The 23,671-nt window shown below is 39.6% G+C and overlaps 1 protein-coding gene across 5 annotated transcripts in view; it reads right to left on the bottom strand.

Moving 5' to 3' along the window:
• Window positions 1-21,560, bottom strand: part of SHPRH (SNF2 histone linker PHD RING helicase) — a 55,383-nt gene extending 33,823 nt beyond the window's left edge. Inside the window, exons 1-11 of one of the 5 annotated variants that reach the window (XM_039385696.1) lie at window positions 21,329-21,560; window positions 18,342-19,011; window positions 17,842-17,971; window positions 10,835-11,053; window positions 10,440-10,518; window positions 9,519-9,669; window positions 7,633-7,738; window positions 6,864-7,120; window positions 4,813-5,508; window positions 2,017-2,268; window positions 1,134-1,212 (exon numbers count right to left, since the gene is read on the bottom strand). In XM_039385696.1, coding sequence (XP_039241630.1) covers window positions 1,134-1,212; window positions 2,017-2,268; window positions 4,813-5,508; window positions 6,864-7,120; window positions 7,633-7,738; window positions 9,519-9,669; window positions 10,440-10,518; window positions 10,835-11,053; window positions 17,842-17,971; window positions 18,342-18,980 — 2,608 coding nt within the window. In that variant the 5' untranslated portion in view covers window positions 18,981-19,011; window positions 21,329-21,560. The other 4 variants (XM_027739514.2, XM_027739515.2, XM_039385698.1 and 1 more) reach the window with 4 other exon arrangements.
• Window positions 21,561-23,671: the final 2,111 nt, after the last annotated feature.

Below are 23,671 nucleotides of genomic sequence, written 5' to 3'. Positions count from 1 at the left end.
ATCATAGACCAGGGGAAGAAAAATCCTGGGAATCATTTCTATGCAAGAAGCAATTGTTTACCCAGAGGTCCTATCCAACTGTATTACAGCAGCAGTGCCACAGATTGAAATGAGTCAGCAGCTTTCATCCCCTAAGTGAATGGAGGCTGCCTTAACATAGCCTGAGAGACTGTCAATACGTATTATGCACAATAGGACATTTCAGATATTTATTAAATCAAGACTATCACATATAAGGACTTGAAGAAATTAACCATGACAATAAAATCTATCAGTTCCTTCTACGGTGTTTGACTTATTAACTACATATTCTCATAACTATAGTGTGTATTTATAAATTTAATTCACAATTCCATAATGAAATAATCTACAATATTGACTTCAGTAATTTGGTATCCATATAACAGTCCACAAATGCTTACACTGATTTATCCACTTTAAAACTCACTGTCTCAGCATGTACTATATATTCCTAAATCAATCAGAGAACAAGGAGACACAGAAGTTAATCAGTTCCCTTTCTTTTTTCTATCTCTCTGAAGCCTGTCTACAGAAACTGAGTACCTCACAAAAATGACAAAATAAATGACACCTGCTAACATAACAGCTACCTACTTCACACATCTCAATTCATTAAGTCCTTACATAAGGACTTAAGACAGTTTCATAAGCTTTAGCATGATTTCCAGAATTTATATTCATGGCAGTTGATGCCCACAGCAGTTCATACGGGGCTATGCAAAAAGCAAATACAGCTTTGCTTGCTGTATTTGACAGCTTAAAGGATTCTGTAACCAGAGCAGACTACCTATAGCTGCAATAGAGAAGGGTTAATATTTACCCACTCTAAGTGAAAACTGAAGAACAGACTTGAATCAGCTGTTGGACACAGAGCTTCTCTGCTGTCCAAAGTATCTGTCTAACTAAGGGAGACAAAAAGATTCCAGCTCTGCAATTTTTATATTGATAAAAGTATTGATGGTTTTATTACATGCTTAAAGTTTATGGCTTACCAAATCAGAGTACCTAATCAATTCAAAGCAAAACAAGCAGATATTTTAACTGCTTCAAAGCACTACCTAATTATCAGCATAGGGAAATCCCACAGATGACACTGCTACATAAAATCTCACCTTCTAATCCTCGCTGCACAGGAGTACCACTGACACACCAGCGATTGATTCCACTTAAACGGAGTGCCATTTCAGCAGCCTAGTAAAAGGAAATAGAGCCAACGGTAGGAAATGGAAAACAAAGAGTAGTACACAGTCTGACAACATGTGGACCTTATTTTTGAGAAGTCTGAACATCTTTTCAGTATGTAACATTAGCAGATTAGAAGCAGCATCAGTAAAACATATGAAAATGTATATAAAATTTTGGAGCTTTTCTGAAGGTAACTGAGAACTGATAAAAGCCATATCCTCTTCTGAGTAATCAAGTGCAATTAAGAGTTCACAGAAGCCAAACAGACAGCAAAAGAAAATGTATGTTAAAAAAAAATAAAAAAATTAAAGTCCATAAGCCATTATGTAAGTAGCATTTTTATCTTTCTGTCTTGGGCAAAAAGATCGGACAGACACTAATTAAAATAATCTCCCCCTGCAGACTGTATCTCTTGAGTTTGCAGACAGACTGCTGGCTATTTTAGCTTCTAGACCCAAAGGACATGTCTATGCCTCTGAATCATACCACTGAACAGGCTAGTGTCTTGTTTGAAGCTATCAAACACTGTACACAACACGATGATCTAGTTCTTTAAACTGTCAGTAGAGATTATATGTTAAGTATTTTTTGAGCTGGATAAACTTCACAGTCTGCCAAAATTCCAACAGGAGAACCATTTAATAGTAAGTATCTCCAACAGAAAATTCACTTCTACAGAACAAGTGACAAGGACAAATTACTTGAGTGCACTGAACATTAAGAGGGGGAGAGGAAATCTACTGTATTATTTACAATAAACTTGTCAAAACCTTTTCAAGTTAAATAAACACATGACCAGAAATGTCATACCTTTGCAGTAGTGCATTCAACCATTTGTGCTTCATCGAGGCAGATCCTCCACCACTCCACTGCTACTAAGGGGCTTGGGATGGCCATGTACCGCTTCTGGTTCCTGAAGCGGCGCCCATCTTCGCTGTTGCTGTGGGGGATGTCCACATAGTTCAGTTCAGTGCGCAGGACATCATACGTGGTGATAACCACCTCCTGCTCCGCCAACATGTGTGGCTGCAAAAAGCCATGCTTCTTCACACCTTGATACACCTACATAGATTTATATTCAATAGCACAATAGCAAAGAAGAAAACATCAGAGACACTTTAATAAAAATGCCAAAATATCAGTACAGCTTAGTATATGCATGCTTCTAGCAGTGTTGCTCATTAATATGAAACCATTCATAAAATCTGTACTCATACACCAGCATGGTGGGAAATACATCTAAGTAGCATAATAATAAATACAATACAGTCACTGATGCAAAATTTTTATGTATAATTATTTATAACATTGCAAAACATTTTTTTCTCCTTTAAAGAAGAGAGGACTTTGTTATTTTCTTCAACAGTTATTTGTTGTAATTTGTTGTTATTTGTTTGAAGATTAAGTATTCAGTAATGCTGTATGGCACAACATTATGTAAGTTACGTGTCTGGTCTTCTTTTCTCCTTTACTGTAGATGCATTACCTTTCTTCCCATTGCCACAAAAATTTAATGGATGATTAGGCAAAGACAGAGAGATGCATCAAAATATATAATAACTAGAAATGATACTCTGAGTAAAGTTTTATCTACAAAAGGATTTCTGTGGAGACTTACGAGATGAAAAGAATACCCTAGTAAGAAACAATCCGTGTGCATCAACAGAATATTTTTATAAACCTTTCATACTGACATTTGTTCTATTATCAGAAGTACTTTTCTTATCTCCCTCATAATTTTAAGCCAAAACCTTTCAGAAGCATACAAAAAATAAAATAACTGCTCTTTACCCCTTAATGATCAGCACATAACTTCACTGTTAATCATACCTTTTCTTCCAGTAATAATCTTTCTCTACATTTGTGCATAAGGCAATGGTGTTTCTGTCAATTGAAAGAAACACCTGCAGAGAAGTTCCTTCTTTTCAGCCCCAGAGTGGAACAACAAAGCATGTGCAACCAGGTCATTGCACATGAAAAAAAAAGAGAGAGAAGGGAGGGAGGGAGGGGAAGAAAAAAGAAACAAACAAACCAAAAGGAGCATGCTCACTGAAGCAAACAAGAAGAAATAAATAGCTGTCAAAGTCTAATGATTTCTTCAAGTATTTATTAACAGATTTTCTGGAGGTTTATAACTTGGCCAAGGTTTGGTTGTTTTCACAGCAGCGGGAAAAGACAACCTGCCACAAAGCAAGACCTACTGATGAATTTTAATTTCTTGTTTATTACATAAAACCATTAGAATTTCCCACGGGTTGTAGGCAGTTGGAAGAGTAAAAAGCACACTTCACAAGCAATGCAAAAGCTGTTAACATGGGAAACCGGTTCTTTTAAACATCTCCACATTTTTAAACACCTCCACTACCTTCGTTTTACCTCTACAGAAAATAACTCCCCAAATCTTCATTTTGAAGTAACACTGAAAACAAGTCTTGCTTACAGTTTGCAGTTAAAGGAAAATGAAAACAATCACCGAGAATCGAAGGTGTCACAGTTTCAAGTAGTGACAGTCAGTATTTAAACTATTTTACTGTTACCATGTAAATCTATTTCTGACAATTTTCATCCAAGCTGGTATAAAATTTGGACTGGGTCCTAGAAAAACCATGTGAGTTTTACACATTTATGCACTAAGTCTAATAAGACTGATCACACATATGGCACTGGAGGCCTAGAATTCACTTATACATTGGGTGTCTATGCATAACAGCTAAAGGTACAAGATATATCCCTGAAGACAAAGTTATATCAATCTACTACTACTGTTATTTTATTCAAAATATATGGGATCTATGGTTTTCAAAGCACTAGATCATTACAAAGGTTCTTGACTACTAAAAATATGAAGGACAAAACTTGACTACATTGGTAGTAAAAGACAAAGGCTACCCTTGAATACTGTGATAACTATATATTAAAAAATCCTGTATAGCCTTATTTACTGTAAGTATAATAAGGTTTATTTTAGTGACAGGGCTATTAGAAATAAAGTAAAAGGATAATACATGGTCTCCAAATAAACAACATCCAAATAAATATACAGATGTTATAGAGGCAATGCCCAAGTTGTAAGGGTGTTGTTTTCAGTAAACACCAAGACACAAGACTTCTTTCATAAAGCCCAAGAACCAGAAATGCAAAACTACACTCTTTACCTACTGAAACATTTTTTAGCTAGAACAAAACAAGAAGCAACAATCAGAGAGCTGCTTAGTTGCAAGTGTACAGTGAGACAACACTCAAAACACCTAACAGTCAGGCCTTTTTAAGTTCCTTGGTAGTCTTTCAAACAGCCTTCCCTCTCAGAAATCACCTGTTGTTGCAACTGCTCAAAATTTGCTTCCATTTTCTATAGATACCTAGTCCACTGTATTATCTCCCAGTGACCAACTAAAAAAGAAAAAAGTTAAAAACTAATTGCAGACAGTCTTTCTGGGACACCAATGAACCATGTGATGCCAAAGCATAGATCTACAGCAGGAAATGCAGAATTCTAACACAGAGAACAAAGAGACCTCTGAACTTCCAAGTAACGCAGAATGTCTGACAGGAAGCCCTGAGCTTTGATAAAATAACTCTCCAGAACATGAAGCTATATAATCTTACCAGAACGCGAAGAGAAGATGATCTTACATGCCTATTGATCTCATCTACCCACTGATGACAAATAGAACTTGGAGAAATTATCAGAGTCGCTCCTGTGGGAACTGGTTTCATTGCCACAAGGCAATGGGGACAGTAGAAGGGCCTGCTCTTCAGGTTTTCCTCTTTGTAGTTTACACATTCTGCATGCTGCCATAAGTAGCATTTCAGGCACTGCACACGAGCTTTGTAGTCAGCCAGTCCAAGCTCACCACAGATGCATTCAAAACGATATTCAGAGGTATTAAATGGAAATACAGAACTGGTATGTTGTACACTACTGTCAGCATGTTCTTGGGAATGTGAGGACGGGACCTTTGGGATTTCCTGCTGGACATCGGCTGTAGTTTTAGAAACATCAAAATCAGGATGACTACTCATGTCACTGGAGACAAGGAGGCTGCCATGCAAATCAGGAGATTTTGGGATGACAGTTTCCTGCTTAACATTATTCTCTTTTACAGAGTTCTCACGATCTGGTTCAGATTTCTTGTTATTTTTGCTAGGTGTACAATAATCATGTTCTTCCATGGCAATATCCACCTGTGAAGCAGTTTTACAGATGTGTTCAGATGTGATACCACTATTTTTTGATTCTTTGGTTTGAGTTTTAGCATCAGTCAGCTGCTTCTTCTGAGTATTTTCTGAAGTCTTTGCTACCTACAAAGTAAAATTAACCAAGAATGTCAGACTTTACATACAAAATTGTCCAGTGCTGTTTAATGTCTACCAGTGCTATTTAATATTTCCATTAATGACACAGACAAAGGGATCTAGTGCACCCTCAGCAAACATGCAGATGACACCAAGCTGAGTGGTGCAGTTGGCACACCTGAAAGGCAGGATGCCATCTGGAGGGACCTGGACAAGTTTGAGAAGTGGGTCCATGGGAACCTCATGAGGGTTAACAAGATCAAGTGCAAGTTACTGCACGTGGGTTGGGATAACCCCCGGTATCAATACAGGCTGGGGGATGAACAGATCGAGAGCAGCCTGAGGCAGGACTTGCAGGTGCTGGTGGATGAGAGGCTGGACATGAGCTGGCAACATGCACCCGCAGCCCAGAAAGCCAAACGTATCCTGGGCTGAGTCAAAAGCAGTGTGACCAGCAGGGCGAGGGAGGTGAATCTGCCCCTCCACTCCACTCAGGTGAGACTCCACATGGAGTACTACATCCAGCTCTGGGAACCCCAACATAAGAAGGTCATAGACCTGTTGGAGCAAATCCAGAGAAGGGCCACCAAGATGATTAGAGGGATGGAGCACCTCTCCCAATGAAGAAAGGCTAAGAAAATCGGGATTGTTCAGCCTGAAGAAGAAAAGGCTACAGGGTGACCTAATTTCAACATTCCAGTACATGAAGGGACTATTTACAAGAGTGTGTAGTCACAGGATAAGGGGGAATAGCTTTAATCTGAAAGACAGTAGGTTTAGATTAGATACTAGGAAGAAATTATTTACTGTGAGGGTCGTGAGACACTGGAACAGCTTCCACAGAGAAGTCCCTGAAAGTCTTCCAGGCCAGGCTGGATGGGGTTTTGGGCAACCTGGTCCAGTGGAAGGTGTCCCCATGGCAGGAGGGGTTGGAAAACAGATGATTTTTAAGGGCTCTTCCAACCCAAATTACTTTCTCATCTTTTTTTTTTTAACCATATAAACACATCAGGACATAGATATTATGGTTTTGTATCAATTTCCAGTTTGAGGATTTGGTTAATGTTTAGTAGTGTTTAAAAAACACCTTCACAGTAGGAACAATGCAACTTCCACTGCCACTATTTTACAAGATTTATGACAGATGTAGTTAATACTTTAGCACCAAATTTGATCTATGTATGACTTCTGCTTCTTTACTCATGAATGTCAAAGTAAATGCTGCCGTTTTCTTCATTTTTACCAATAAGTTAGCATCACTGAACTAGTGCACACACACAACACAGCTCCAAGTAGCATGCAATCAGTAGAAAAAAGATCTGTCTTTGCAACATTGATGTAACTGTGGCAGCACATTTTACCTGCTCTTTGGTTCTTTCTCGCTTCTTCTGTTCCTTGTAATTCTTTCCCAGCTTGAAAGACCCAGCCAGACCATGTCCTTTGACTTGCTCTACTACATGTTCTGCAATTAGCTTTTCTAAAGTTCTTTTGAGAAGCCGTCTATTTCTCTGTGTGTCATACCTATAAATAGCACTGATGTACTTAAATATTGCAACGATGGATGCTCCTTTCTTCACATTCATTTCTTTTACAGCTGTTAATATCATCACTCGTAAGCCTGTATGTAGAATCAAAGCAAAACAACTTACAGCTCAGATAAAATGAAAGTTACCTCAGAGGATGCATATTAAGGGGACTCTAAACATAGTGTTCATCTAAAAAAATGCAAAACAAAGACAGACAGCAGTTTTGACAATGCTTGACTTGAGGCAGCTCTGCAAATTGCTATTTTGCAGTGAATCCAAGGCAATATTTGACAGTAATAGAAATAAGTCACTCCATTTTCTTACTGAGGCGTAAAAAAGATAGTATATTTCAGTTAAATGCATAAACTCTTTTACAAAGACCTTTAGTTATATGGAGCTCTGTAGCTCAGAGTTCTGAGTTGCTAACTTACTTTTAACTGTGAATCACTTGTTTGTAGCATGCAATCCCACATGACAGTGCCCAGCAAAAGAATCATTTCATTCTGAAGAAGTGAAGAGTAATCTTGAGCTCATAAGTCAGTGGCCAATATAAGACTTAATGCCAAAAACAAAATGCATTTTAAAAGTCATCAGAAATACTTACTGGGATATTGTATTTTTTCCTTCAATTTAGGCTCCATTTCCTTTGGTTTTTTCTTTTTATTTCCTTCTAAAGGTTGAGGAGGAACAAAGAAGTTCACAAGCTTACCCTAATGCAGAGAACATTACATAGTTATTAGCTCACGTCTCTTCACAGTCACTCTGACCTTCATTAATGTTTTCACATTTGAAAATAAGCATGAGCTGCTACAGATATATGTTCTGATCTCACCAATTTGCTTAGATAGCTCATATTTAATGTACAGAATGACACCTCATTCAGTTCAGTTTCTTGGCAAATGGTGTTCAGCACCTACAGTGAGAACAGAAAGAGCAGCCCTGCAAGCCTTTTGGGGTCCTTCACTGCTTCGGAATTAAGTTGCATTAATCTATAGCTGTTAAGTGATCTAGGTTACTGATGAGGGAGGAAAATATATATTTAATATATAGCAAGAAACAAAAAAAGAGGTAAACAATACCTAGGAGGAAAAGCCCTAGTTAGTTGTACAAAAAGTATGTTTTTCTTTTTAGAGTTGTCCTCCTCAATTTTACTCTATTATGAGTGATGCAGGAATAGTGAGTCAATCCAAGGAAATGTATACTCAAAAACTGGCATATAAAGAAGAATCTCAAAGCTGGGAAAAAACACAGTGCCAATATTTCTATTATTGTTTTATAGCTATATCCATTGACACTTCACTCTGCCCTGTCCAATTAGTTGCTCTGTAGGATTCTTCAAAAGTAACTGCAATGAAATTCCAGATACTGTTTGAACCCTACAGAGAGTTGAAATAATTGGAGTAACTCCACCATTGGCTTACACAACCCAGGAGTCATCCAAAAAGTCTCTAGTGGAATAAAGCACTTCTGGTTTTACTTTTGTTTGGGTTTTTTTTAGGACATCATACAAAGACATTTTATATTTGAAGACAAGAAAAATACAAATGACAAGAGGCCTTCTGGATTAATGGAATACTACCTTTCAACCACAGGCAATGTCATACAATTTTGCTTATAAACGTCCCAAAATATTAGCTAAGATGTCTGTCCCAACTACTTGTATCATGAAACAGTTCCACTAACTCCAGCTTTCCAAAAGTTATGGTTTCTAGTTATTGTTGTCAGTTGATGTCCAGGTGCATTAGTGCTTATACTCCCCTCTTCACACTCCTCAGTGCTGACTCTCTTATACATTTAAGAATCATCTTATTCTCTCAGAGAATTGAGTACTTCTAACTGATAAAATTACAAGCAGGCAGGAGATCATTATGAACAGACGTAAAATGAAACAGGCTGCCATGAATTCAAAGGTATGGAACCCATGAAGTGGTAAGAGTTTACTTAAGAATAACAGTCCTTTTCCTTCAGAAAGAATTTTTGGTTTCAGTGAATGTGCTAAGTTTTTACAGTATGAGTGATGAGGAAAGTGAAAAGATGGAAAACTGTTGCTAAATAAGCCCATTTATTATATGAAATAGAGGGAGAGCAGAAATCTTTATTTACTGAGTGTAAATTGTCTCTATTTTAGCATAGAACGTATGTCTAATGGATGTTTGATACTCATCAATACAAAGAAGTGAAGGAGAGAACGACATCCAACATAGTAAACTAACATATTTATAGACTCCTGAAGCCTGTGTAAACTATATAAGCAGTGCAGTTGCCTGACAACACCCTTGAACAATGGCAAACTATCAACTGCTTCTCATGCAAACTATTCCACCATTTATGCCACCAAGTATCATGTCCTACAAAGGAAAAACTGTCCTCGCAATACAGCTTTAAATACAGAGTTCTACAAACCAGAAAGCACTAAACTCAAGAGAAGTGCATTTGCATTAGTTCTGAAAAGCACTTTCTTCATAATAACTTTCATCCTGGTTTCCTTACCTCAGGTAATGTCAGATCATCTTGTTTAATATCTGGTCCAGTATGATTCAGAATAAGAGCCAACACTTCTACTGTTTTTCCAAGACCCATCTCATCTGCCAAAATACCTCCAGGCCACTGGGGTCCAGCAGTTGGGTATTCACGGATAATACTAAAATTCAAGTGCATTCCCAAATGAAAGTCAATAACTACAGCATGGTGTGACAGAAGCACATGTTCAGGAACATGCAGCACAGCTTTAGCAAGGCAAAGTTTGTAGGGTGGGGCATTATCTTTGTTTAGTTTAGATGAGATTAAGAAATGTTAAAAAGCTTTTTGGATGTATAAACGTGAAAAAGACAAATATGTATGCCAGAATTTTTAGAATTGTTTCACCTCCTAATAGGCCTTGCCCTGCTAACCTTGGCATATCATAATATTAGTCTCAAAAAACTGAAATATTTTTATATTCACGTATCACAGATCTGACAGTTATATAGGGAAAAACAGAATGTAAACTAGCAATCAAAAGGTTCTATTCTAACCAAATAAACAAGAAAAAAGAAATAGATTTAGTAATGCAATACCCGGCTTTAATAAAAAGCATTATACTGCCCCCTTCCTTTAGACTTTAAACACAGTGGATAAGAAGGTCAAAGTCTCCAATGCCCTAATGTTAACATTAAACCACAAATTTATTGAAATTAAAAAAAAAAAAAAGAATTATGTCTTCAACTTGAGATTTACGTATTTACCTGTGCACTATATATTCCAATTAGTCCTTTTTTTTCGAAATAAAGATATCACTGTTCTAATTCTTTAGTTGCTAACTGAAACACAAGATATGGATTATCTTCTATCCTTCAGGATAAAGCTACCAATGAGGTTTTCACAAAGTACAACCCTGAGGCGTTCTCAGAAAGAGTAACTATAAAAACATACCAGCCAGTGAATGGATTATAGTAGATTTTTACTCCATCCAGAGTGATCACCTCCCGCCATAAGAAGTGCAGTGCATTTTCTATGAAGAAAGTGTTCATGTTACTATTGTGAGGTTTCTCTACAAACAGCACACTGCTTAGAATTGTTCAGCCTTATTGTGACATTTAGAGACAAAAAGCTGAAGTCTACCTCCATAGAGCTTCACGACCAACAAGGTACATCAGCTGCTGTTCAGCAAGACCTAGCTTATCATTTAGTGTACTAACCAAACAACAGCTTTTATGGAAATAGCAAAGAAATAATTAACAAAACTTCTAATCGAACAGCAAGAAAACATTACTGCTGACAATTACACTTCCCTCAATTATGCAAGTTTTCCAGATCCATATACTTGCCACTGCTTGGAGCGTTTGTGTGGTTCTCTCGGTGAAGCATCCAATTCACAGCCTCACTTTGGTATGGCCTCAGAATGGGAATTAATGCAGGATGCTGCACATCCTTTCTAAGTAACTGGATATCCTGCTGATGGGTGTGTCTTACAAAGTCGTAAAGCTCTTCAATATTTTGTCGCTCTAGTTCCATGTCAGATTCTTCTTCATCTTCCTCCAGCTCATCTGCATACACCAAATAATTCAAGATGTTCATTATCAATCAAATTGGGACAACATCTCAGTAAATTTTGCTGCAACATATTTAGTTAACGGATGAAAGCAAGCAAAGCAAAATGACATTTAAACATATGTCATGACTGCACCTAACTCAGCTAGCAGCAGTAGTAAACAATGAGCACTGCTTTACAGATTAATAACTGAAATAAAGTAAAACTATGTAAAATAATAACAACAGTAATAATAGTAATAGCAATGAAAAAGAGAGAGATTAACAAAACCCAAGAAACACAAGTGATGCACAATACAATTGCTCGCTACCCACTGACTGATGCCCGGCCCATCCCCAAGTGGTGACTGGTGGTTCCCAGCCAACTCTCACCAGTTTATAAACTGAGCATGATGTTCTATGGTATGGAATAACCCTTCGGCCAGTTCAGGTCAGCTGTCCTGGCCAAGCTCCCTCCTGGCGCCTTTTGCATCTCCTCACTGGAAGAGCAAGGACTGAAACTGTGGAAAACGTCCTTGACCTGGGGTAACCATTACTCAGCAACAAGTAACACATAATTGTGTTACAAACATTATTCTCACATTGAACCCAAACACCGCACTGTACCGGCTACTAGGAGCAAAACTAACTCTATCTCAGCTGAAACCAGGACAGCTGAAAGTTAATCGTAGGGTGCTATGGCGATCACAGATGTATACATAATCAGAAAAGCTCTTTCTTTAGAATTTAGGTATAGAATGACCAGATCTTATTTATTTGATAAAGACCTTCCACTAAACATTTTCAACTAGTACAGAATCACAAATATCTCACATTTCACATTTAAATATTAATATGGGTCAATGACCTTACAGAAAGGAGAAAACCATAGTGAGTTGTCAAGCATTTGTCATTCATTTTTTATGAAATAAAGTCTTTCTTTATAAAAAACACATTTTAAAAAGCAATACAGGAGATTCTCTTCAGAGAGCTTTCATGTTAAACTTAAGTTATCCATCTGGATAAGAAAATTGTAGCAGTAGGACAACACTTAATTCTCACTACTTGCATCATTGCAAAAATTCAGACAAGGCATACTTTGGAAATTAAAAAAACACTTCAAGAGAAGTATGCACCCTTCAGGACAGAAGGCCTACTATTCTTTTCTACCCTCTAGGAAAGAAGACTTTGTGCTTATGTATTTTTCACAAAATTTGGATATATGGGCATACAAAGAACTTAAGCACGGCAGAACAAAAATTCATGAAAAATTCAAGGGTCAGCATTCTAGGAAACTGACATAAAGTGAGAGAACAAAAGACTTAGAGGACAAGTTTTAACAGTGTTTTAGTTCTCAAATTAAAAACACTGGTACCAAAAAAATACAGAAAGATACAAACCCTAGCTAGCACTGGAGATAGTCACCTTGCAAAATTTTTCTAAAAAAGAAAAAAAAATTGGAAGCAAGTCAGAGCCATCATTTCCAGCATAAAGTGACCTTAAAGTGACCTTAAAAACTCTAATAAAACAGCTAATGACAGGCACAATTAAATGAAATTATAATTCCTATGTCTTGGGCTAGCAAAGAAGAGAGGTACCTGGCACAAACACTAGAGAACTTAATCTTAAAATAAGGTTTGGGAGCTGCTAATAGGCTCTTTCATGAAAAAAAAAGCACCCTTTCATTCAAATAGATGGTGAAGAACGGTGTGCCTAAGTATGGCAGCCATCAGTGCTTTCCCCTAATCCTTTTAAATCAAAGAAACAATTTCAGTGCTTCACAAGGGAAAAGAGAATTCTGAAAGACACTGAGTTTATATATAGTCATGAAAACTATATACATATAAGACTTGCAGTGTAAACCAGGCAATCAGAGTACACATGTGGGGTTATTAATATTATGGCCAAATGAAAAGCACCAAGCAAAGCACTCAGCTTTATATATTAAAGAAACCATTCAAAGGCATCCTCTAACACACATCCCTCACTTTAGGAAAATAGCAGAAAATTAGAATGACTGCAAAGTATAACTCCAATAAATGAATTCAATCTACAATGACACCTATCATTATACTTGCTAGAATCACAGTTTTCAAATCTCACAGTTTTAAGCATAATAAATTGATTTCTATATAAACTGAGTCGATCCAGAATTTTACAGGGGAGCAAAGACTACAATATACTTTAGAGCAATTTTTTTTCATATAATTGGGTATTTTTTGTCCACACCTTTCTTGTTTTGTTCATTCTTTCAAAGATTTTTTTTTCCCTGATTAAATGGTTCTATGTACCACAGGGATTTTTTTAAGGGATGCTAGGGAAGTTTACCTTTCTCTCAGTTACTTATTTAACAGTGAATATTTAACTATGCTTTCAATCATTTCAAAATGTAATTCAAAAACACAGGTTTCATCTTAGTCTTTTTTACATTTGAGAAACAGATGTATTGTACTATCTAAAAATTCAGTTTCTCTGACACTTTTCAAGTACTCTACTTAATTCCTTCAACGACAGAATTACAGTTCTGCTATTGCACCTGAAGAAGGATCTTTCCATTTCCAGATGGCTGTACCTGCATCAATGAAAACGTAATCTTTTTCCCCATTATTCTAGATTAATGGAAAACTTGTTGCTTTGCATTTGGTAGTAAATAACATATACAAATACCACAACCATCTTTATACAAAGAATTTATTCTTCTTAAGAAAATTGAAGGTAAATGTTATGTAATATGACTTTGCCAGCTACTATAGCTCCATGACACTGTAAACACTGGGAAAACAAAACCCAAACCATTTACCATTCACTAGAACAAACAGCAATTAAACAGACATTTTAGTCTCCTTTTTTTTTTATTTTAATTATAAAGACTATGGTTTTTTTCATATTAAGAAAGCAGCTTGCTGGATCTTTAAGTAATTTATGTCTGTGTTCACTGAAGCTACAAGCAGCATGCAATATTATATGGCAGATATGGGATACAAGCTATTATAAAACCAGCTATTTATTAAAGCAAACAAAATAAATCTCTGCAAACAATTTCCTCAAAAAAGTAGTTAACTCTACTAATTAATTCTGCTGATTCATGAAGCTTCTCCATATTCTGCACAGTGAGTGAACCATCTAGGGAAGATGTCCTGCTGGATGCATTGTTCATGAACAAAGAAAGGCTGGCAGGTGATGTGATGACTGGAGGCTGTCTTGGGCATGGCGATCATGAAATGATAGTTTTTGGTTCTTGGAGAAGTAAGGAAGGGTGCCATCAGAACTGCTACCTTGGACTTCAAGAGGGCAGACTTCGGCCTGTTTAGGGGTGTGGTTAACAGAGTCCCTCAGGAGGCAGTCCTGAAAGGCAAAGGGGCTGGACATTCTTAAAGAATGAAATCTTAAGGTACAGTAGCAGGCTGTCCCCCTGTGCCAAAAGATAAGGTAGCAGGGAAGACCAGCCTGGCTGAACAGGGAGCTTTGGCTGGAACTCAGGGAAAAAAGAGAGGTTATGACTCTTGGAACAAGCAGCTGGCAACTCCAGAGGACTACAAGGATGTGGGGAGGTTACTGCATTCAATTTTGGGTCCCTCACTACAAGAAAGATACAGAGATGCTGGAGCATGTCCAGAGCAGGGCAATAAATCTGGTGAAGAGTCTGGAGCACAGGTCTTATGAGAAGCGGTTGAGTTAGCTGAGATTGTTTAGCCTGGAGAAAAGGCAGACAAGGGGGGGCCACAGTATTCTCTACAATTACCTGAAAGGACAGTGTAGTGAGGTGGGGGTCAGACTCTTCTCCCAGGTAACTGAACGAGAGGAAATGGCTTCAAGTTGCACCAGGGGAGGATTAGATCAGATCTCAGGAAAAATTTCTTCACCAAAAGGGTTGTCAAGCTTTGGAACAGGCTGTGCAGGGAAATGGTTTAGTAACTATCCCTGGAAGTATTTAAAAGATGTGTAAATGAGGCACTTAGGGACATGGTTTAGTGATGGACTTGGCCGTGCTGGTTATAGGCTGGACTCAATGATCTTAAAGTTCTTTTCCAACCTAAGTGATTCAATGATTCTATGATTCCATATTAAATATTTTGTCACTTTTTTTTTTTTTAGATTACTTACTGCATCTATGCTATGCTTGCCATAACTTGAGATGGAATGCCTACCACAAAGTCTCAAAACCATCTCTAGAAGGATATTAATGGAATGAGTACATAGAGGAATCCCAAATCTTCGTTCGCGAAGCCTAGCCATGACATAGAGGAAAACAAATATATAAAAAATAAAATGTAGGGATTCAGAGGTCATGTCTCTTATTTGTGTAAAACCTTGTGCACAACTCCATCAACACAAGAATTTGCTTATCAGTGGGAAGAACAAGAAACCTCATCTTGGAATGTTGCTGCATAGAGTTCACTTTAGATGGATACTGACAAGTGTTCAAATACATAAGTACAAGCAATTAAAAAAAAAAATCAACTATTTCTGTTAAACAGGTGCATTTTAAACATGACTAAGTTGCTAGAAGTGCTTAAAAGGAATACATTCATCAGCATACAATCAAGGATATATTATTTTATGCTACATCAATAAGGAGGTGCTTAAAAACTGTTAGAAAATGAAACTAGTTTCACAGTGTGTTATCACCTGGGGTCTTCCCTCACAAATACTGTTCATTTGTGTGACACTTTTTCTGAATTCAGAGCACAGCATAATGCACACTGTGGACTTACATAGTGGTTTAACGATCCTGTTTTGTTCTCTAATACTTCCAGGATAACTGTTTACCTTTGATTTGATTTGACTAGCACTGAACACTAAGGTGACACATTTACTGAGCTCTACACCTACCTACTCAACTACAACCCAAGTTGCAACAATTAGCAAAGAGGCCATAATTTTTTTCTTCTGCATTGCTCTATATTTATCTATTGAATTTCTACTGAAGTTGCACTGCCTAATCTGCTTGCAAGCTTTTAGTTGTTGTTCATTTCTGTTATGCTGAATAATATATTTAAACTTTGTTGATAGCATTTCACCAATCGCTCTTTTTCTCAAAGCATACATTAAGCTGCACATGCCTTTGTAGGACTTGACTGGTGATTACCAATCATTTATTTCTCCTCTCCACAACAGCTATTTTACTTAGCCATTTAAACAGCATTCATTGGCATAAAATAAAGACTCTGTTGTTATTTTATGCTACACCCAAAACGTACATGGTGAAAAATGGTCAGAATATTTACCATTTGGCAACACAGCTGCTTTATGAACCTGAGCTGGTTACATGGCTTCTGAAAAGTTAAGACACAGCAACTAGCAACCCAATCACTCACATCCACATTCTTGCTCCAGTAACTTTGAGGCGTATGTCTTCCCTTCCAGCAAATGCCTCTTCACTTGTAAGCAGCAGTGAACCACGTAGTCCATAAAAATATATCCTTTAGAGTAGTGAAGACAGATGCCTCAGATTCCAGCAGAAAATTATTCTGGATCTCAGAATAAGTCACTGGTCATTTTCTTTGCAAACAATCTCTTTCCCCAACTCTTCCTCAATGAGAAGATATGCAGAGAAGAAAAACGTGCTTTCTGCTATAGCATTACTTTATTTCAGCATTCTATCATATGCCTTAGTCATCTCAAGTCCATGAATTCTCTGGAAAATATTCTGCTTCTAATGCATGTATGATGACGTATTTCTCCTAATACATTTAAAACCCTTACTATTCATTTCTATACCTTAAACTACTTATACTTCAGACTTCTTGGATATGCTTTATTGTGCTTTTAAACTTACACTGACATATCTGTGTCGGTCAGATTACTTCAGTTTTTGGAAGGATGACTTCTTATGTGCAATACCTTCCCTTCCCCACATACTTAGCTATACTGGCCCACCCCTTGGTACACCTCAAGTCTCTTCTTACAGTTCCATGTTTGTTCTTCGCAGCAAGTAAGGATGTTCAGATTTTATTCTGTTAGCATTCATTTTAAGCTTCTCTTTAGCAAGTTGCCTAATTTTTTACACAATTCTGCCTTTTTAAATTAAGTACAACTGTATGGGGGTGCTAGGCTTCTCTTGCTTCTGCAAGAACCCTCAAACTCAGAATACTACAGTCACTGTTATTGAGTCAGTCTTCAGCTCAAATTTTGAATCAATACTACACTCAGGAACAAGACTGGTTTTTTTTCACAAGTTTCGTAAGCCATCATTTATCACTCTATAAATCTGTATTACTACTGACTATATTCTGGCAAACATATCTTCAATTCCAAAATGACAACAAGGCTCGAAGTTGTAAATCTTTAGTGGTATATTTTCAGAACCGTCATAAGGCTGCATTTTGTAGTGGTTTACATTATAACTGCTATACAATATAAAACACACAGAAATCTATTCCATAGTTTTGTGATAGGCACCAACCTGGGAACAAAATTTTTCCAAATTTAATTCCTGGTTCGTTTAAATAGTTCTTGTGTAACTCGGAGAAGCTACTGTAGATCTGTTCAACCAACCCACAAGAATCAGTGAAAACTGTATTTACTCCCAAAAAGGTGAGGACTCAAACATCTCTGTGTTTCAGAAGAAACACAGAGATCTGTACAGAAGAAATATTATCACCTCTAATTTCAGCATAAACTAATTAGCATATGATTAATGGTCAGATAATAATATTGACATACCTAATAACATTACCTTGAAAGTAAAAGTCAGTCTAGATGGCAGGAATAATTACCATTTTTCCTTACATTTAAAACTACCACACAAGACACACTTTAATAACAAAAAACTGTTTGTCAACAATCAACTTTATTGCATTACCTGGAATTAAAAAACTGTAGAACTTTTCCATGAGTTTTTGAATCAGCTGATTGGCTTTTTTGGGCCTTCCACCTCCATCACTGAGAAACTCTGGTTTACTTAGCCCAGCTTCAAGAAGGTAAATTCCAACCTGTGAAAGGGTTAATAATTTAATTAGCTGTTAAAATTACAAGAATATTATAAACAGAAGAACATGAAAATAACAACAGTGCTTTGAAAATCAGCACGTATAGACAGATATAATAAATCTACTAAAAATACCATATAGAGGAATTGTAACTAAAAGCTTCTGTGATTCCTTTGGGTAATGCATTGCTAATAGTGAAAAAGTAAAAAGTCATTTTCAGAAAAAAACACACTGAAAACATTACAAAAGCATGCAGAAACTATACATTTTCATCACATTATAAAATATATGGTAGCTGCCAGACTTTGTTGTTCAGAGGTTTCTATTTTACATTTCAAACAGAAAAACTTTCAAAATGTATACAAATGCATACCTTTAAAGTCTGAGCCTCTCCAGGTCTTTGATAAAGTCCAATTATCTTCTTCTTTTGCAACCATCTCAAGCCTTCCAATATTTCACCACTTAAAGTTGGTTCCACCAAAATACGTTGTTCATAAGCACCCAGGTATTCTTTAGTTTCATTACTATACTCTTCTTCACTTCTTTCATGAACACAGACCTGCAGCTGATCGTCAGAGTCTCCTCTCATTAAAGTGAAGCTCCTTTCATGGAATTCGTCAGCTAGAATTTGTTCAGAAGGAAGATGTAGAGCAAATTCTCCCAACAGAACCTTCCAGGACCCATCTGCACGGTATGGCAAGACTATAATATTTAGCTGTACAGACACAGGAGTCAAGATGGAATAAGAGTCTTCTTCATCATTAACTGTCAAAAACTTAACAGATTTTGAGCCACTGCCTTCTTTTTGTACAAGATCTTCATCAGTGCTATCATCATTTATAACAATGAAGGATGCAGAAGTGCTTGGAACTGGAACATGGTCCTCATTAGTCACTTCATCATCTAATGTTACTATCTCATTTCTCCGGTCTTCATGCATGTTCCAGCAGAGCTTTTTCTTCTTCTCCTCATCTACTTTCGACGGAGGTGCGCGTTTTCGTCGACTACTCATTTTGTTGTTTCCTCAACAGTACTTTCAGTCCCTGCAAAATGAAGTAAATCAGTCAGCAATAAGCATTATAAAATCAAATGCCCACACTAAAATTTTACCATGCAACAATAGCTAAACTTGCAAAATGTTTAGACACAAACATAAGCAGTAAAAACGCTAATTGTTCAAAAGTCTTAGTTTTACAGACCCTCTCCTATTCCTGTGCCATCACACAAAACTGGACATGAAGCATTGCCTTGTGCTAGATCTTATAATTTTGCCAAACAGCGACAGACAGAGATCAACAAGAATGTTTCATTTCACAGCTGTTACTCAGACTCTGTGGGACAGATATAAACCAAGAAGCAGAGGAATCCTCAAAGATGGGGGTGGAGGGAGACAGCAAAAGAAACTCCACGAACAAAAGTGCAGGAAGTACAGGAGATTTGGGGGCGGGTGTCGGGAAAATACACAAAAAATTCCTCTTTCCTTTCAAAGCCTACATAGGCATGAAATTTTAAGCAAACTTGACACAGGGCTAGTCTGAAGCTGCCATTACATAAAATATGGTTTAGAGCCTAAGGTATCAAGTTCTGTCCTTCGAAGTCCCCAGTGACCTTCCTACTAGTATTCAATACTTTATTTTCCCAGAAAACTGTGCATCCTGGGACCTGAATACACAAACTGCTTACAGAAGAGCCTTTAGTTATTCTATTGCATTTCAGTGGGACCAATCATCAAACTAAATGGATAGTCTTATTGATTTTGACTAACTGCAAAGTCAAGTCAAGATGCACATCTAAATTCTTGACTAAACCTGGGCATAGAACAGATTTTGTGGATAAAATACCAGAAAATAAAGTACACATGCTAAACATTACATAGGAGGAAGCAGATTATGGAATATTAGACCCATATGAGAAACTAATAACTACATACTCAAAACTACATGCTCATAATTAAATACTAGAATAAGTAGTAACTTTCTTTTTAAAAAGAGACTTTTTATAAGGAGCCTGAACCCAATAGATCTATGACCTCATTTTATAGTCTATCAGTAAAGACAGGAAAATATTTAGATATCCGTGTCAATTCAGCTTCTGCATACAACTTATAAAGGAATGTAGGAAAATGAGAGGAAAGTATTCCAAGCTACTAAATCCAGTACGCCACATCCTAATGTTAAAGGCATTTATGCTGGAATAGGACAGAATTCTTATAACTCTGAATAATTTTAGAAGGGTCTTGAGGAAAAAAAAACAACCAAAACCAAAACAATAAACAAACACTGTTTGATGATTTATGAAAGCCAAAGGAAACATCCTGGAATACAGAAATCTTGCCTGTTTGAATTTCAAACACAGAATCACAGAATCAATTAGGTTGGAAAAGACCTCAGAGATCATTGAGTCCAACCTATGACCGAGCACCACCATGTCAAGTAGACCGTGGCACTAAGTGCCACATCCAGACTTTCCTTAAACACCTCCAGGGATGGTGACTCCACCACCTCCCTGAGCAGTCCATTCCAGTGTCTAATCACTCCTTCTGTGAAGAAATTCTTCCTAATGTTCAATCTAAACCTCCTCTGGCACAGCTTGAGGCCATGTCCTCTCGTCCTGTCGCTGGCTGCCTGGGAGAAGAGGCCGATTCCCACCTTGCCACAACATCCTTTCAGGTAGTTACAGACAACAGAACTGAGGGAAGGCGAGTTTTTCAAAGTAATGCCCATGCACACGAAGCGATGCTGACAGTAATCGGAGCCAACCCTGACGGGAGCAAACACCGCACTTAACCCAGAGGCAGAGGGATCCCTAGGGCATACCGGAATGCACGTGGACGCCAGCCTGGGCACCGCACTCTGACGAGCAAAGCGGGAGAACCGCTCTGTGTGAGTGAGAGGCGTTTAAAACTCCCGCGACCTGGAGACGACCGTGCCCACACCCCGCAGCAGCAGCACCCCTGCACAGCGGGGCCCGTGAGGCGACCTGGGGCTGAACGCTGCACCGAGTACCCCAGAACCCCGGGCCAGGGGCCTCCCCCCCCCGCTCGCTGGAACGCGGGCACAGCTCGTTGTCTCGAGCGAGGAAAGTGACCTGAAGGCTGGGAAGGCGAGGCCAGAGGGATGAGACACTCCGCGACAGCCCCTGGAGGGGTCCACGCGGCCGCGGTGACCCGGCCCCGCCGCACCCCCGATCACCGCGCAGCTGGCCCGCGGCACCCACTGCTCCCCGCACAGGCGACTCGCCCAGGCCCCGGGCCGCCCAGCCCCGCCGCCCGCGGCACGGCCGCTCACCGCCCGGGTGGCGACCCCTCGGAGCCGCGAGGGTGAGGGGTGAGGAGAGCGGGGCTCGGAGCCCCGGACGTACCGAAGCGGTGACGCTGCGGCCCCGGTGACCGTGGCTGCTCCCGGCTCGGGTGGGGCCCCCCCGCGCGGTGGCGGCGGCAGCGGGGGCGGTGGCGGCGGGGGGGCGGCGGCGGGGGGGCGGTGCGAGGGGGGCGGTGCGGGGGTCGCGACCCTTCGGCCCCGGGCGGTGCCCGACGGAGCCCCCGGCGGGGAGCGGAGGGCGGGGTCAATGGGGAAGGGGCGGGCACGAGAGTGCGCGCGCACCCGCACCGGCCCGGCCGGCAGCCAATGGGCTCCGAGGACAGTGACATTTGCTCCGCCCACCCCGCGCGCCGGCGGAAGAAAGCAACAGGAAGAGTGGAGGGCAGCGCAGGCGCAGTGGGTGCACCCTGGTGAGGGGGCGGGGAAAACGCCCTTGCCCTCAGTGGGGCGGGGCCGGGCGGGCACGGGCTGTGACATCACAGGCGGTGGGCGGGTGCGGTGCGGGAGGTGGATCCTCAGGGAGGAGTGAAGGTGGGAAATCGTGTGTGATCCAAGTAGCGCACGGGAAGTTTCTCTTGAACGTGAGGAAGAACTGTACTGTGCGGATGACCGAACGCTGTAACAGGTTGCCCAAAGAGACTGTGGAGTCTCCTTCACTGGAGGTACTCAAGAACCATCTGGACGCAATCCTGTGCCATCCGGTGTGGGATGACCCTGTTTGAGCAGGGGGATTGGAGCAGATGACCCACTGTGGTCCCTTCTGACCTCACCCATTCTGTGATTCTGTGGGTGAAACACTTGGGAGGAGAGAGGACACACTAAGGGCTGTTAAGACTGTGTGAGAAGAGCAATGTAAAGAGTGAGTTTCTGGGCTGTCAGCACTGCGGAAAGGCAAAATCAGGTCAACCAATTTCTAATGATAAATACCACTTCAGTAAAACATGTGAAAATATTTAATCCTCTCATGAAGCAGCTGAAGGACTGCCAAGCCAGTGGTTTGGAGTTTCCTTAGGAGGCTTTCTGTCTCCCTCCTAAAAGAAGACCCTAATTTTTTATTTTGTTTTTTAAATGAAGTTCTTTTATTTCTGGATGTGCCTTTTGGGATTTAGCTATTATGGAATCAGAATCGATAGGTTGGAAAAGACCTCAGAGATCATCAAGTACAACCTATGACAGAACACCACCATGTCAAGTAGACCATGGCACTAAGTGCCACATCCAGTCTTTCCTTAAACATCTCCAGGACAGTGACTGTCCTGGAGCAGTCCATTCCAGTGTCTAATCAACCCTTTTGTGAAGAAATTTTTCCTAATATTCAACCTGAACCTCCCCTGGCACAGCTTGAGACTGTGTTCTCTCATCCTGTTCCTAGTTGCCTGCCAGAAGAAGCCACCCCCCACCTGGCTACAACCTCGTTTCAGGTAGTTGTAGAGTGATAAGGTCACCCCTGAGCCTCCTCCTCTCCAGGCTAAACAAGACCAGCTTCCTCAGTTGCTCCTCATATGACTTATGCTCCAGTCCCCTCAGCAGCTTTGTTACCTTTCTCTGCCCTTGCTCCAGCACTTCCATGTCCTTCCTGTAGTGAAGGGCCCAGAACTGGACACAGTACTCGTGGAGTGGCCTCACCAGTGCCAAGTACAGGGAAAGATCACTTCCCTGATCCTGCTGGCCACATTATTTCTCATACAGGCCAGGATGCCTATTGATTCAATCCATAAGATAGTGAGCAGCAGAAGTTATGTACTTCTCTAGGAAGTGATGAAGCAACCTTGTTTCACTCCCTCATGGTATGCAGCCGTGTGCCTGGGTAGGTAGCTCCATCTAAAGGTAGGACATCCAGGTTTATGTTGCAAGATGTGAACATCAAATCTTCTCATCCTGAACTTGATGACAGGAGTCAGGACGGGCAGAGGACAGCAACTGCCATCATGGCTACTGAGGCGAAGGGTCATGAAAGTGCCATGCTGTCTGTCCCCCTACATGGGACCTCAAAGGTGTGACTCCTCATGCAAGTGTCCTGCACCTGCTGTTGATGACCTGATGCTGTGAGAAAGTCCCACAAGTGCCTGCTGCTCACCCTCCTCCACTTAATGAAGTCTGGACTCAACCAACAATGGGAAATGAGAGAAAATCATACACTTCTAGAATCCTTATAGAAATAGCAGACAACAATTCATGATTCAGTGACCTTCATTCGCAGGCTTATTCACAAGGCTCTTCACAGGGCTGTGAATCTCTAGTATATTAGCCCTTGTCCTTTAGTTAGCTTTTCTATTTCTATGCTGTGCATGCCTTCTATTAAAGATTTTCTTTCCCAGGTTAGGATTTCTGTTTCTTTGGTAGTGATGGTGGCTTTTAGAGACTTTTAATGTAAAGCACTTGT

This window comes from Pipra filicauda, unplaced genomic scaffold (assembly GCF_003945595.2).
Source record: "Pipra filicauda isolate LSUMZ 115617 unplaced genomic scaffold, ASM394559v2 scaffold42_size3861933_pilon, whole genome shotgun sequence".
In the NCBI taxonomy this organism is placed as follows: Eukaryota; Metazoa; Chordata; class Aves; order Passeriformes; family Pipridae; genus Pipra; species Pipra filicauda.
Note: the sequence above shows the minus strand (reverse complement) of the source record. Positions and strands in the feature narration are given on the sequence as shown.